Below are 15692 nucleotides of genomic sequence, written 5' to 3'. Positions count from 1 at the left end.
GTGTCACGGATTATACATTTCACACCTCAAGTAGGGCTGCCAACACAGAGCAGGGAAGAGATGAGATGGGGAGGCACCAAGCCTCAAATTGACATGTCATGACAAGGCAGAAGGACCGGTTTGTCGAAAGCTACAGTAATTTTACTGGTTCAAGCTGCACCACAGATAATATGATGACGTTATCTGGCGTAAATGAGAGCTACAGCTTGAGCTAGCTAGCTTATATGTACCTGCAAGTTCAGCGAACTAGCAGCTAGCTTAACCTTAGCTAGTTAGCCTGCCAAGGAAAGCAATGGCTTGATTACAGCATTTAGTTAGCAAACAGCATATATCTAGCTGCTAGTTATTAGGTATTAGGTGCTGATTGCAAACGTGGATTTCCAACATGTACATAGCACGTATTTAAACATTTATATGACTTGTATAAATTTACATTTCATCTTTTGTCGAGCAAACCCCCAAAACACAGCGGGCCACAAATGGAACCAGGGAGTTCGCGTGAAAGTCCATCCGGCTCTGGGGGTCCCGAAATGGCGGGCCTACGTGAGGAGACCCCCGGCGAAGAGGCTGAGGATGGGGACAACTGTATCCTGAAAGGAGGAGGAGACGGAGGCAACGAAAACACTCTGGACAAGATGAAAGCAGAATGTAAGGATGATGCTGTTACTGGGAAAAAGATTGAGGATACTGATGAAGACAAATATGAAGAGGAATTGGACCCTAGAATTCAGGTACGTTTTATGTTAAAATGTTGTATTGAAAGTGCCCGTTAGAGAGAGAGTTCAGCAGCCTGTACAGTATCTGACTTGTTTTATTGCAAATCCATGCTTCATACTGGTTACATGTACTGTATGTAGGCTGCTTGACAAGCGCATACTCATCCCAGTCAATATAGCTAAATTAATAACCATAGGGAAAATAAATGTCAGTATGACAGACGCTTGCATTATTTAGCCTAGTTATGCAATTTAAAGCCCACATCTGCATTGCAAATTAATTTCACAGTGATTCCTTTCATACTTATTGTAATTCAATGTATGCCCAGGCTAAGCCAAATATGAAACCTTTTCCTACTCGCTTACTGTGATGAAGACCAGGGCCAATACAAAACCTCTTCCTATTCTTGCCCTCCCTCCCACTCTTTCTCTCTTTACAATTAATTCAATTTCATTTTGAGGGGCTTTATTGGCATGGGAAACATATGTTTACATTGCCAAAGCAAGTGAAATAGATATCATAAACAAAAGTGAAATAAACAATATAAAATGAACAGTAAACATTACACTCACAAAAGAATAAAGACATTTCAAATGTCATATCTATATGCCGTGTTGTAATGATCTCGCGTTCTCTCTCTCTCTCGTTCTCTCTCTCTCTCGTTCTCTCTCTCGTTCTCTCTCGTTCTCTCTCTCTCTCTCTCTCGTTCTCTCTCTCTCGTTCTCGCTCTCTCTCTCTCGTTCTCTCTCTCTCGTTCTCTCTCTCTCGTTCTCTCTCTCTCTCGTTCTCTCTCTCTCGTTCTCTCTCTCTCTCTCTCTCGTTCTCTCTCGTTCTCTCTCTCTCAGGAGGAGCTAGAGCACCTAAATCAGGCCAGTGATGAGATCAATAAGCTGGAGCTGCAACTGGATGTGAGTGAGCTCTTTGTCACCTAGCCTGGTCACCCAGAATCAAATGTAATGTGTCCCAAGAGACTAGGCCTGTATGTCCCAGAACAGTGTTTGTATCAGCCACGCTACCCAACACGGTGTCTGTTTGACTGATCGGCCCGAGGCCTAAAAGCTAGCGCTACACTTTATATGTTTTCTTTTGGTGCGTAGCCTACCTGCTCTTTGTTGATGCTGACATAGAGAATGTTGTGTGCATATGGGCTACTGAGTCAGGCCTCATTTAGCCACAAGGTCCTCCTCAACATACTGGTACTGAGTAGAGAGGTCAGAGTGTGGAGGAGATGACTTTCTTCCCTTGTGTCAAAGTCTATTGCAAAGAGCTCTATTGAGGATGTTATTAGTGTGATATAATTTAGCATATCATTTACAGTACTGAGCTGTGAGGTTAACTGGTGAATGTCTCTCTCCTCTTCAGGATGCTAGGTCCAGCTACAGGAGGATCCTCACTGACTCAGCCAGGAAGCTCAATGCTCAGGGCTCCCAGCTAGGCACCTGCATCGAGAAGGCCAGGCCCTACTACGAAGCCCGCAGACTAACCAAAGAGGTTGGTGTGTTTCTGGGGTGTTTTACGTCTGACTGAATTTTAATACTATCTTTAAATTGATATTTTGTCATACTAGTCAGCCAGCTTCTGTCATCCTACATTTACACATTTTTTTCCACACGCATAAATGTGTAAAAAGCATTTTCCTTAAGATGTTAATATGAATTTAACCTCCTAAATTGTTATTTTGGGCGTAATACAAGGGAGCCGCCTAATAAATCATCCTTATTGATTACATAAAAAATGTAACCCTTGGTGAAACCTGGCACGCGTGTGACTGTCATGTGACTGTCATTTAATCAGCGTTGTGAAGGGTAATTCCAAATTGTTAGGATAACCGTTAGGGAAATTTGACCTGGTTAGCCACAACCAACCTCACGGCCAATGAAAATGTAGATGAGAAAAGTAGAAAGAAGCTGGGTGGTCTAATTTCCTAGGTATATAGGGGCGGCAGGGTAGCCTAGTGGTTAGAGCGTTGGACTAGTAACCGGAAGGTTGCAAGTTCAAATCCCCGAGCTGACAAGGTCCAAATCTGTCATTCTGTCCCTGAACAGGCAGTTAACCACCAATCATTGAAAATAAGAATTTGTTCTTAACTGACTTCCCTAGTTAAATAAAGGTAAATAATACAAGTACCAATCAAAAGTTTGGACACACCTATTCATTCAAGGGTTTTTCTTTATTTTTACTTTTTTCTACATTGTAGAATAATAGTGAAGACATCAACACGATGAAATAACACATGGTAACCAAAAAAGTGTTAAACAAATAAAACAATATTTTGATATAGTTGTAGCCACCCTTGGCCTTGATGACAGCTTTGCACACTCTTGGCATTCTCTCAACCAGCTTCATTAAAAAAAATTTTTTACCCCTTTTTCTCCCCAATTTCGTGGTATCCAATTGTTTTAGTAGCTACTATCTTGTCTCATCGCTACAACTCCCGTACGGGCTCGGGAGAGACGAAGGTCGAAGGTCATGCGTCCTCCGATACACAAACCAACCAAGCCGCACTGCTTCTTAACACAGCGCTCATCCAACCCGGAAGCCAGCCGCACCAATGTGTCGGAGGAAACATCGTGCACCTGGCAACCTTGGTTAGCGCGCACTGTTTCCACGGCCTGCCGGTGCGGTGGTGCTGGTGCGCGATGAGACAAGGATCTCCCTACCGGCCAAACACTCCCTAAATTTCAATAACTTTGAAAGTTTCTTCAAGTGTAGTAGCAAAAACCATCAAGCGCTATGATGAAACTGGCTCTCATGAGGACGGCCACAGGAAAGGAAGACCCAGAGTTACCTCTGCTGCAGAGGATACCAGAGGAGTTACCAGCCTCAGAACTTGTAGCCCAAATAAATGCCGCAAAGAAACCACTACTAAAGGACACCAATAAGAAGAGACTTTCTTGGGCCAAGAAACACAAGCAATGGACATTTGACTGGTGGAAATCTGTCCTTTGGTCTGATGAGTCCAGATTCTTGGTTCTGTCTTCCATGTTTTTGAGACGCCGAGTAGGTGAATGGATGATCTCCACATATGTTGTTCCCACCATGAAGCATGGAGGAGGAGGTGTGATGGTGCTTTGCTGGTGACACTGTTGGTGATTTATTTAGAATTCAAGGCACACTTAACCAGCATGGTTACCACAGAGTTCTGCAGCGATACTCCATCCCATCTGGTTTGGGCTTAGTGGGACTACCATTTGTTTTTCATCAGGACAATAACCCAAAACACACTTCCAGGCTGTGTCAGGGCAATTTGACCAAGAAGGACAGTGATGGAGTCCTGCATCAGATGACCTGGCCTCCAAAATCACCCGACATCAACCCAGTTGAGATGGTTTGGGTTGAGTTGGACCGCAGAGTGAAGGAAAAGCAGCCAACAAGTGCTCAGCATATGTGGGAACTCCTTCACAACTATTGGAAAAACATTCCAGGTAAAGCTGGTTGAGAGAATGCCAAGAGTGTGCACAGCTGTCATCTAGGCAAAGGGTGGCAACTTTGAAGAATCTCAAATATAAAATATATTTAGATTTGCTAAACATTTTGGTTACTACATGATTCCATATGTGTTATTTCGTGGTTTTGATGTCTTCACTATAATTCTACAATGTAAAAAATAAAGAAAAACCCTTGACTGAGTAGGTGTGTCCGAACTTTTGACTGATACTCTAGGTGTTACGTACGTGGATGTCTATTCAGGAGACAACTAAGCACCTTTTGTGATTTTATTATTCTGTCCATAACACAGTTGCTTGGTTCGCCTGCCACGCGTCTGACTGCTATTGAGCGAGACAGACCGTCAAGGGAACTGTGTCACAAAGATGATAAGTGGTGTTCAAAGTGAAGCCGTCATCAATCTTCACCTGACAACCATAAACTTTGCTCAACCTTGTGCGTCCATCCGGGCCCCGCCCCCTCCTGCTGCTACAGCCTATCTCAGGAGACTGCTCTATCCTGCCCTGTGATTCTGAGTCACCTTGGCTTGGGCCCCAAATGGCACCCTGATTCTGGTCAAAAGTAGTGCACTATATAGGGAATAGGGTGCCATTTGGGATGCATACTTTGTCTCACCTTCTCCCTCAACCAACATGGACAAATCTTTCCCCTCTCTGGCTTTGACATAATTCACCAACTGGCATGACTAGAATACAATCAGGATCAGCTATTTTTATGTTTCACTTCTCTGTGATTTGTAGCTGTTGCTGCCATCTTGTTTTATAGCTGGTGATGGGGAGACTTCCTGTTTTCCTCAGTGTCCCCTCCACCGTCTGTCTAGCTCTTGATTTTAGAGGCTAATCCCGACTTCCATTTTAAATCAGATTTTCACTTAGTCATGGATGGATGTCGATGGGAATTACATTTTAACTTTACCGTAAGTAAGGACTATGATTGGTTGTGTGGTGTTCTTTACTGAACTATGATTGGTTGTTGTTTTCATAGGCCCAGCAGGAGACTCAGAAGGCAGCGTTGCGGTACGAGAGAGCCGTCTCCATGCATACGGCTGCCAGGGAGATGGTGTACGTGGCAGAGCAGGGGCTCCTGGCAGACAGGAACACTCTGGACCCCACCTGGCAGGAGATGCTCAACCACGCCACCTCCAAGGTACTGACAGAGGGAGAGAGATGAGGAGGAGGAGGAGGGGGTCATCCAAGGCACAGGAAGAGACAGGGGAGAGGAGGGGGTTCTCCAAGGCACAGGAAGAGGCAGGGGAGAGGAGGGGGTTCTCCAAGGCACAGGAAGAGACAGGGGAGAGGAGGGGGTCATCCAAGGCACAGGAAGCGACAGGGGAGAGGAGGGGGTTCTCCAAGGCACAGGAAGAGACAGGGGAGAGGAGGGGGTCATCCAAGGCACAGGAAGAGACAGGGGAGAGGAGGGGGTCATCCAAGGCACAGGAAGAGACAGGGGAGAAGAGGGGGTCATCCAAGGCACAGGAAGAGACAGGGGAGAGTAGGGGGTTCTCCAGGGGAGAGAAGGGGGTTCTCCAAGGCACAGGAAGAGACAGGGGAGAGGAGGGGGTTCTCCAGGGGAGAGAAGGGGGTTCTCCAAGGCACAGGAAGAGACAGGGGAGAGGAGGGGGTTCTCCAAGGCACAGGAAGAGACAGGGGAGAGGAGGGGGTACTCCAAGGCACAGGGAGAGAGATGAGGAGGAGGAGGGGGTCATCCAAGGCACAGGAAGAGACAGGGGAGAGGAGGGGGTCATCCAAGGCACAGGAAGAGACAGGGGAGAGGAGGGGGTCATCCAAGGCACAGGAAGAGACAGGGGAGAGGAGGGGGTTCTCCAAGGCACAGGAAGAGACAGGGGAGAGGAGGGGGTCATCCAAGGCACAGGAAGAGACAGGGGAGAGGAGGGGGTTCTCCAAGGCACAGGGAGAGACAGGGGAGAGGAGGGGGTTCTCCAAGGCACAGGGAGAGACAGGGGAGAGGAGGGGGTTCTCCAAGGCACAGGAAGAGACAGGGGAGAGGAGGGGGTTCTCCAAGGCACAGGGAGAGACAGGGGAGAGGAGGGGGTTCTCCAAGGCACAGGGAGAGACAGGGGAGAGGAGGGGGTTCTCCAAGGCACAGGGAGAGAGATGAGGAGGAGGAGGGGGTCATCCAAGGCACAGGAAGAGACAGGGGAGAGGAGGGGGTCATCCAAGGCACAGGAAGAGACAGGGGAGAGGAGGGGGTCATCCAAGGCACAGGAAGAGACAGGGGAGAGGAGGGGGTTCTCCAAGGCACAGGAAGAGACAGGGGAGAGGAGGGGGTTCTCCAAGGCACAGGAAGAGACAGGGGAGAGGAGGGGGTTCTCCAAGGCACAGGGAGAGACAGGGGAGAGGAGGGGGTTCTCCAAGGCACAGGAAGAGACAGGGGAGAGGAGGGGGTTCTCCAAGGCACAGGGAGAGACAGGGGAGAGGATGGGGTTCTCCAAGGCACAGGGAGAGACAGGGGAGAGGAGGGGGTTCTCCAAGGCACAGGGAGAGAGATGAGGAGGAGGAGGGGGTCATCCAAGGCACAGGAAGAGACAGGGGAGAGGAGGGGGTCATCCAAGGCACAGGAAGAGACAGGGGAGAGGAGGGGGTCATCCAAGGCACAGGAAGAGACAGGGGAGAGGAGGGGGTTCTCCAAGGCACAGGAAGAGACAGGGGAAAGGAGGGGGTCATCCAAGGCACAGGAAGAGACAGGGGAGAGGAGGGGGTTCTCCAAGGCACAGGAAGAGACAGGGGAGAGGAGGGGGTCATCCAAGGCACAGGAAGAGACAGGGGAGAGGAGGGGGTTCTCCAAGGCACAGGGAGAGACAGGGGAGAGGAGGGGGTTCTCCAAGGCACAGGAAGAGACAGGGGAGAGGAGGGGGTTCTCCAAGGCACAGGGAGAGACAGGGGAGAGGAGGGGGTTCTCCAAGACACAGGAAGAGACAGGGGAGAGGAGGGGGTCATCCAAGGCACAGGAAGAGACAGGGGAGAGGAGGGGGTTCTCCAAGGCACAGGGAGAGACAGGGGAGAGGAGGGGGTTCTCCAAGGCACAGGAAGAGACAGGGGAGAGGAGGGGGTTCTCCAAGGCACAGGGAGAGACGGGGGAGAGGAGGGGTTCTCCAAGGCACAGGGAGAGACGGGGGAGAGGAGGGGGTTCTCCAAGGCACAGGGAGAGACAGGGGAGAGGAGGGGGTTCTCCAAGGCACAGGGAGAGACGGGGGAGAGGAGGGGGTTCTCCAAGGCACAGGGAGACACGGGGGAGAGGAGGGGGTTCTCCGAGACAGGGGAGAGGAGGGGGTTCTCCAAGGCACAGGGAAAGACAGGGGAGAGGAGGGGGTTCTCCAAGGCACAGGGAGAGACAGGGGAGAGGAGGGGGTTCTCCGAGACAGGGGAGAGGAGGGGGTTCTCCAAGGCACAGGAAGAGACAGGGGAGAGGAGGGGGTTCTCCAAGGCACAGGGAGACACGGGGGAGAGGAGGGGGTTCTCCGAGACAGGGGAGAGGAGGGGGTTCTCCAAGGCACAGGGAAAGACAGGGGAGAGGAGGGGGTTCTCCAAGGCACAGGGAGAGACAGGGGAGAGGAGGGGGTTCTCCGAGACAGGGGAGAGGAGGGGGTTCTCCAAGGCACAGGAAGAGACAGGGGAGAGGAGGGGGTTCTCCAAGGCACAGGGAGAGACAGGGGAGAGGAGGGGGTTCTCCAAGGCACAGGGAGAGACAGGGGAGAGGAGGGGGTTCTCCAAGGCACAGGAAGAGACAAGGGAGAGGAGGGGGTTCTCCGAGACAGGGGAGAGGAGGGGGTTCTCCAAGGCACAGGGAGAGACGGGGGAGAGGAGGGGGTTCTCCAAGGCACAGGGAGAGACGGGGGAGAGGAGGGGGTTCTCCAAGGCACAGGGAGAGACAGGGGAGAGGAGGGGGTTCTCCAAGGCACAGGGAGAGACGGGGGAGAGGAGGGGGTTCTCCAAGGCACAGGGAGAGACGGGGGAGAGGAGGGGGTTCTCCAAGGCACAGGGAGAGACGGGGGAGAGGAGGGGGTTCTCCAAGGCACAGGGAGAGACGGGGGAGAGGAGGGGGTTCTCCAAGGCACAGGGAGAGACGGGGGAGAGGAGGTGGTTCTCCAAGGACACGGAGAGACGGGGGAGAGGAGGGGGTACTCCAAGGCACAGGGAGAGAGATGAGGAGGAGGAGGGGGTCATCCAAGGCACAGGAAGAGACAGGGGAGAGGAGGGGGTCATCCAAGGCACAGGAAGAGACAGGGGAGAGGAGGGGGTCATCCAAGGCACAGGAAGAGACAGGGGAGAGGAGGGGGTTCTCCAAGGCACAGGAAGAGACAGGGGAGAGGAGGGGGTCATCCAAGGCACAGGAAGAGACAGGGGAGAGGAGGGGGTTCTCCAAGGCACAGGAAGAGACAGGGGAGAGGAGGGGGTCATCCAAGGCACAGGAAGAGACAGGGGAGAGGAGGGGGTTCTCCAAGGCACAGGGAGAGGAGGGGGTTCTCCAAGGCACAGGGAGAGACGGGGGAGAGGAGGGGGTTCTTCAAGGCACAGGGAGAGACGGGGGAGAGGAGGGGGTTCTCCAAGGCACAGGGAGAGACGGGGGAGAGGAGGGGGTTCTCCAAGGCACAGGGAGAGACGGGGGAGAGGAGGGGGTTCTCCAAGGCACAGGGAGAGACGGGGGAGAGGAGGGGGTTCTCCAAGGCACAGGGAGAGACGGGGGAGAGGAGGGGGTTCTCCAAGGCACAGGAAGAGACGGGGGAGAGGAGGGGGTTCTCCAAGGCACAGGGAGAGACGGGGGAGAGGAGGGGGTTCTCCGAGACAGGGGAGAGGAGGGGGTTCTCCAAGGCACAGGGAGAGACAGGGGAGAGGAGGGGGTTCTCCAAGGCACAGGAAGAGACAGGGGAGAGGAGGGGGTTCTCCAAGGCACAGGGAGAGACAGGGGAGAGGAGGGGGTTCTCCAAGGCACAGGAAGAGACAGGGGAGAGGAGGGGGTTCTCCAAGGCACAGGGAGAGACAGGGGAGAGGAGGGGGTTCTCCAAGGCACAGGGAGAGACAGGGGAGAGGAGGGGGTTCTCCAAGGCACAGGAAGAGACAGGGGAGAGGAGGGGGTTCTCCAAGGCACAGGGAGAGACAGGGGAGAGGAGGGGGTTCTCCAAGGCACAGGAAGAGCCAGGGGAGAGGAGGAGGTTCTCCAAGGCACAGAGAAACAGGGGAGGAGAAGGGGTTCTCCAAGGCACAGGGAGAGACGGGGGAGAGGAGGGGGTTCTCCAAGGCACAGGGAGAGACGGGGGAGAGGAGGGGGTTCTCCAAGGCACAGGGAGAGACAGGGGAGAGGAGGGGGTTCTCCAAGGCACAGGAAGAGCCAGGGGAGAGGAGGAGGTTCTCCAAGGCACAGAGAAACAGGGGAGGAGAAGGGGTTCTCCAAGGCACAGGGAGAGACGGGGGAGAGGAGGGGGTTCTCCAAGGCACAGGAAGAGCCAGGGGAGAGGAGGAGGTTCTCCAAGGCACCGGGAGAGACGGGGGAGAGGAGGGGGTTTTCCAAGGCACAGGGAGAGATGGGGGAGAGGACAATCACTAGCCTACTCGTGGCTAAAGCTATGTCTGTAGTAGACAGTGAATAATAGTGGAGGGGTCCTGTGAGAACTATCAATCTCTTCACCCACAAGATTGTACTTGAATAAGGTCCAATGGAAATGTGAAAGCATTATAAGCCCCCTCATCAGTCTGGAGCGGAGGTTTAACGCTACATCCCAAATGGCTCCCTAGTCGCTGCACAGTACACTACTTTTGACCAGGGCCCATAGGGTAGTAGTGCCCTATATAGGGAGTAGAGCACCATTTGGGTCAGTGTCAGATGGCCACATCAGCTATTTATTATGCAGCCTGAGACGGCCAGCGTGGCGCAGGGAGACGAGCGCTCTCTGTGCGTAATCAATGAGAATTAATTGGAGGTTGGATGTCCTCATTCTCATGCAATGGGAGCTCCGCTGTTCTATCCTGCTATGGAAGTGACTCAAGTGAGCCACAGTGCACTTAGCATGTATATGTGAGACTGAAGAGCGGGGACTCTCACCCAGGTATTATCATCACCAAGCGTCAACCTAACAGTTGGTTGTGATGTTGATGGCTCAATGCTGCTCTGTTCAGAGGGTAGGTGTGAGTGATACAGGGCCTTCGGAAAGGTTGAAGAGAGGGGACTCTCACCCAGGTATTATCATCACTTATTCTAAAATTGAGAGAGAGAAATGACAATTTTCTTCATCAATCTAAACACAATACCAGATAAGGACAAAGCAAAAACAGGTTTTTTAGAATGTGTACAAATAAAATAAACAGATACTTTATTTACATAAATATTCAGCCCCTTTGCTATGAGACTGTAAATTGAGCTCAGGTACATTCTGTTTCCATTGATAATCCTTGAGATGTTTCTGCAACTTGATTGGAGTCCACCTGTGGTAAATTAAATTGATTGGACATGATTTGGAAAGGCACACAACCTGTCTATATAAAAAGGTCCCACAGTTGACAGTGCATGTCAGAGCAAAAACCAAGCCATGAGGTCAAAGGAATTGTCCTTAGAGCTCCGTAACAGGATTGTGTCGAGGCACAGATCTGGGGAAGGGTGCCAAAACATTTCTGCAGCATTGAAGTTCTCCAAGAACATAGTGGACTCCATCATACTTAAATGGAAGAAGTTTGGATCCACCAAGACTCTTCCTAGAGCTGGCCGTCTGGCCAAACTGAGCAATCGGTGGAGAAGGGTCTTGGTCAGGGAGTTGACCAAGAACCCTATGGTTACTCTGTGGAGATGGGAGAACCTTCCAGAAGAACAACCATCTCTGCAGCACACCACCAACCAGGCCTTTATGGTACTGGCCAGACAGAAGCCACTTCTCAGTAAAAGGCACATGACAGCCTGCTTGGAGTTTGCCAAAAGGTACCTAAAGACTCTCAGACCATGAGAAACAAGATCTGGTCAGATGAAACCAAGATTTAACTCTTTGTCCTGAATGACAAGCGTCACATCTGGAGGAAACCTGGCACCATCCCTACGGTGAAGCATGGTGGTGGCACCATCTCTACGGTGAAGCATGGTGGTGGCAGCATCATGCTGTGGGGATGTTTTTCAGCGGCAGGGACTGGGACACTAGTCAGGATCGAGGTCGAGGTAAAGATGAATGGAGCAAAGTACAGGGAGATCCTTGATGAAAACCTGCTCCAGAGCACTCAGGACCTCACAGCCAAGACAACACAGGAGTGGCTTTGGGACAAAGTCTCTGAATGTCCTTGAGTGGCCTAGCCAGAGGCCGGACTTAAACCCGCTGTGCAGTGACACTCCCCATCCAACCTGACAGAGCTTGAGAGGATCTGCAGAGAAGAATGGGAGAATCTCCTCAAATACAGGTGTGCCAAGATTGTGGCATCATACCCAAGAAGACTCGAGGCTGTAATCGCTGTCAAAGGTGCTTCAATCAAGTTCTCAGTTAAGTGTCTGAATACTTATGTAAATGTGATATTTCAGTTAGAATATTTCTAAAACACTTTGCTTTGTCATTATGGGATATTGTGATGTCATTATGGGATATTGTGATGTCATTATGGGATATTGTGATGTCATTATGGGATATTGTGATGTCATTATGGGATATTGTGATGTCATTATGGGATATTGTGATGTCATTATGGGATATTGTGATGTCTTTATGGGATATTGTGTGTAGATTGATGAGGAGGGCGAAAAAAAACAATTGAATCACTTATAGAATAAGGCTGTAACGTAACAATGTGGGAAAAGTCAAGGTGTCTGAATACTTTCCGAATGCGCTGTATGTGTGAGGTAAAATAAGGTATCCTACTCTTGGTTGACTTTTCTCCTTGTAAAAGTGCCAGTGTGTTGATTCTGGTGATGTGGAAAGAGGCACCTACAGAGTGAGGCTGGCTCAGGGCGGCTTGATGTCCAAGGGCATGACCGACGGCCGCTGATTGTGTGTGTGTGTGTGCGTGCTTGTGTTTCCCAGGTGAACGAGGCAGAGGAGGAGCGGCTGCGGAGCGAGAAGGAGCACCAGCGGGTCACTCAGCTGTGCCAGGAGGCAGAGCAACGTGTCCAGACCCTCCAGAAATCCCTGAAGAGGGTCATCGTCAAGTCCAAACCTTACTTTGAGCTCAAGGCTCAGTTCAACCACATACTAGAGGTGAGTAGCCTCGTCTCAGACAGAATTGCCCATAGGACAGGAGTCTATATCTAAAGAACCGAGTCCACTATTAGCTACGGCGTCCCCTCAAGGTTCAGTGCTACAACCGTTCTCGTCCTGATGGACATGCTCCCGCTTGGCCAGATCTGACATGTTTTCAGCAACACATGGCCTTCTACATTGGACACGTACGTTTAGCTTTTGCACAGCGTGAGACACTCCCATTGATTTCAATGACCAGGGCATAAGCAGCTTACTGTCTGTTTTTCTTTTCTGACAGGAGCACAAGGCGAATGTGGTGCAGCTGGAAGAACGTGTCGCAAAGGTGAAGATGCGCTACTCCGTCGCCCTGCGCAACCTGGAGCAAATCAGCGAGCAGATCCATGCTCAGAGGGGGCGTGTCCGAGCCACCAGGGCCCACCCCATAGCCTGCGGTGGGCGGAGCTCCCCAGTGGGGGCGGAGGCTGAGGTCAAAGCTGCGGTCGGGGTTCAGGTTGGAGGAGCATGTGGCGGAGGAGCAGGCTTGGATGAGAAGGACTGGGCTGATGGAGAGAAGACCAGGCAGTGGGTGGAGAGACACAGAGAGCAGGGCTGGGGTCACAGGAAGAGGGGGGAGGCAGGGTCAGACTCCATGTCTGACATCAGCCTCCAGACCATCGCCTCGGATCTGGAGAAGTGTGACTCGGTGGAGCACCTGGGGAATCTGAGTGACGTGAGCAGCCTGATGGGAGAGGACTGGGAGAGGGACCAGTCCTTTATGGCTGAGAACAGAGACCGAGACGGGAACCCCAGGGCAGAGGAGAGAGTTGTGAGCAGCCTGATGGGAAAGGAGAGGGAGATGTCCTTGATAGCTGAGAACCGAGACGGGAACCCCAGGGCAGAGGAGAGAGTTGTGAGGGACGTGAGCAGCCTGATGGGAAAGGAGAGGGAGAGGTCCTTGATAGCTGAGATCCGAGACGGGAACCCCAGGGCAGAGGAGAGAGTTCTGAGGGACGTTGTCATCCCCACTCCAAGGCAGGATAGATTGGAGGAGGTGAGGGGGGCGATACGGAGAGAGAGACAGGAGAGCTTTGTCAAGCAGCACCACAGAAGTGTGAGTTTGTGAGTCCAGAAGAATAGAATGGGCTGGTGAGTGATGATGATGATGATGATGAGTGATCAAATAAGGGAATGAGATCAGAAGGTCAACATCATAGAAAAGACATGGAGACTGTAGAAGCACCCTATTCCCTATATAGTGCACTACATTTGACCAGAGCCCCCCGTAGGTAATGGGGTGTCATTTGGGACGCTGCCTGCATCCTTGTGACGCTGCCTGCATCCTTGTGACGCTGCCTGCATCCTTGTGACGCTGCCTGCATCCTTGTGACGCTGCCTGCATCCTTGTGACACTGCAGAGGGGAGTAAGCAGGGAGGAGGGTGGCTGGTGCATCATGAATAACAACGTGAAGAAAGCGAGAAGAGGAAGTGTTAGGTGATTTTAAACTAGGTCCCTGTGGGAATTGTAGTTCTCTCACTCTGCTCCGTCTATTGTGCAACACAGTAAAGATATCAGGGACCTGAGACTGCCAACGCATGACAAATCCACTGAGGCTCGTCTAAACACAATGCTGATGAATGTAGATACAGAGACCACATAACTTACACAACGTACACTTACTCTATTGACCGTTTCACATGCGGGAGAAATTTACGCAAGCAAAGCTTATTTTAGGAATGTTATTTTTATATTGGCTTTAATCCCTGAATGAATACCTTTTTCCGTATTGATTGAATTACCACATAATAGTTTTTTTGTTGTTGCTCGTCCGTGGCATTAAAGGTGTTAATGCAAGCGTTACTTCTCTCTCCCTCTGGAGTAGAAATACAAACAGGAATATGATTATTTGGATAAGAAGGTAATTTATATAAACATTTTATTTAGTTTTTTAGACCAGTTGTATTGTTTTTACCTCCCAGTAGAATGTTCTGGAAATGTTCCCAGCAGCTAGAGGACCAACGACTCCTCAGTAGAGAATGTGTCCGTCACTCGCATTGATCTAACACTTCCACAGTGTTTCTCTCTCTGACCTTTTCACAATCCCCGTTTTCTGTCAGGAAGAAATGTCAGCTAGCCTGGGGTTGTGTCCAATATTACACCCTATTCCATATGTAGTGAACTGCTTTTTACCAGGGCCATTTGGGACCTTTCCGAGATGTTACACTGCATGGTGGGAAATGGTTCTAATTAACTCCTTTAGTATTGTATACGCTATAAAGAACAGTTTTTGACGAACTTCTAAAATAAGATTTTAATTTGACTGAAATGTATTTTAAGTGCCCTTAGCCGTCCAAATTGTAAGATATTCTGTAAGAGTTTAACGCGCAAATAACCCCCGGTCGTCGATGATGACATTTTTTAGTGATCAAGAAATCTAAATTCTAAACCATTTATTATTACATTTCTTAACTGTCGTCCTTGAATAGTGAGACTATTTTGGTGAAGTTTTTTAAAAATTGTTTTAGATTTGAAATAGTTTGCCAGTGTTTTACCGTAGTTAACACTGTTTAAACATTAACTGGTATTTTGGTATTTCATTAGGATCCTCAGTAGCTGTTGCAAAAGCAGCCATTATTCTTCCTGGGGTCCACACAAAACATGAAACATAACATTTTTTAAATTTGTTTTTTTTTAACCTTTTATTTAACTAGGCAAGTCAGTTAAGAACACATTCTTATTTCACAATGACGGCCTAGGAACACTGCCTTGTTCAGGGGGCAGAAAGACAGATTTTTACCTTGTCAGCTCGGGGATTCGAACTTGCAACCTTTCGGTTAACTAGTCCAACGCTCTAACCACTAGGCTACCCTACATACATTTCACCCTAACTTAACACCACTAAGTTATGTTCGTTATTGGGTGCAACACCTGCCTGTTGTAGAGGATTATTTTTGTTGTTGAAAGGTTTTCCACTTCCTGGGGTTATTTGACCAGTTCCTTTACGTGTTCATTTTGTACCTGTTGACAGGCGCCTTTATTGATCTCACCAGACAGTGACACTACTAGATCACTACACTAGCAAGACACGCAGAGAGAAGAGAGCGTGAGGAGGAGAGCGTGAGGGAGGAGAGCGTGAGGGAGGAGAGCGTGAGGGAGGAGAGCGTGAGGGAGGAGAGCGTGAGGGAGGAGAGCGAGGGAGGAGAGCGTGAGGGAGGAGAGCGTGAGGGAGGAGAGCGTGAGGGAGGAGAGCGTGAGGGAGGAGAGCGTGAGGGAGGAGAGTGAGGGAGGAGAGTGAGGGAGGAGAGCGTGAGGGAGGAGAGCGTGAGGGAGGAGAGCGTGAGGGAGGAGAGCGTGAGGGAGGAGAGCGTG

The 15692-nt window shown here is 50.5% G+C and overlaps 1 protein-coding gene across 1 annotated transcript; it reads left to right on the top strand.

Annotated features, from left to right (window-relative positions):
* The first annotated feature begins 9 nt into the window (after positions 1-9).
* LOC110489364 (SH3 domain-binding protein 5-like) lies at positions 10-14980 on the top strand. The gene is made up of 6 exons (XM_036970815.2): positions 10-731; positions 1563-1625; positions 2080-2208; positions 5149-5310; positions 12170-12343; positions 12624-14980. Exons 1-6 carry the CDS (start codon positions 480-482, stop codon positions 13446-13448), a joined length of 1605 nt encoding a protein of 534 aa, XP_036826710.1. The 5' UTR covers positions 10-479; the 3' UTR covers positions 13449-14980.
* Positions 14981-15692: the final 712 nt, after the last annotated feature.

Source organism: Oncorhynchus mykiss, chromosome 30, assembly GCF_057628025.1.
Source record: "Oncorhynchus mykiss isolate SJ-2025 chromosome 30, ASM5762802v1, whole genome shotgun sequence".
Lineage (NCBI taxonomy): Eukaryota > Metazoa > Chordata > Actinopteri > Salmoniformes > Salmonidae > Oncorhynchus > Oncorhynchus mykiss.
This window is presented reverse-complemented; position numbering and strand designations above follow the sequence as displayed.

What these genes read in the sequence shown, in the direction of transcription:
- LOC110489364 (XM_036970815.2), top strand. Translation starts at nt 480, where the DNA reads ATGGAACCAGGGAGTTCGCGTGAAAGTCCATCCGGCTCTGGGGGTCCC. An exon ending in TCAACCACGCCACCTCCAAG is followed by an intron (nt 5,311 to 12,169) that starts GTACTGACAGAG and finishes TGTGTTTCCCAG; the next exon opens with GTGAACGAGGCAGAGGAGGA. An exon ending in AGTTCAACCACATACTAGAG is followed by an intron (nt 12,344 to 12,623) that starts GTGAGTAGCCTC and finishes CTTTTCTGACAG; the next exon opens with GAGCACAAGGCGAATGTGGT.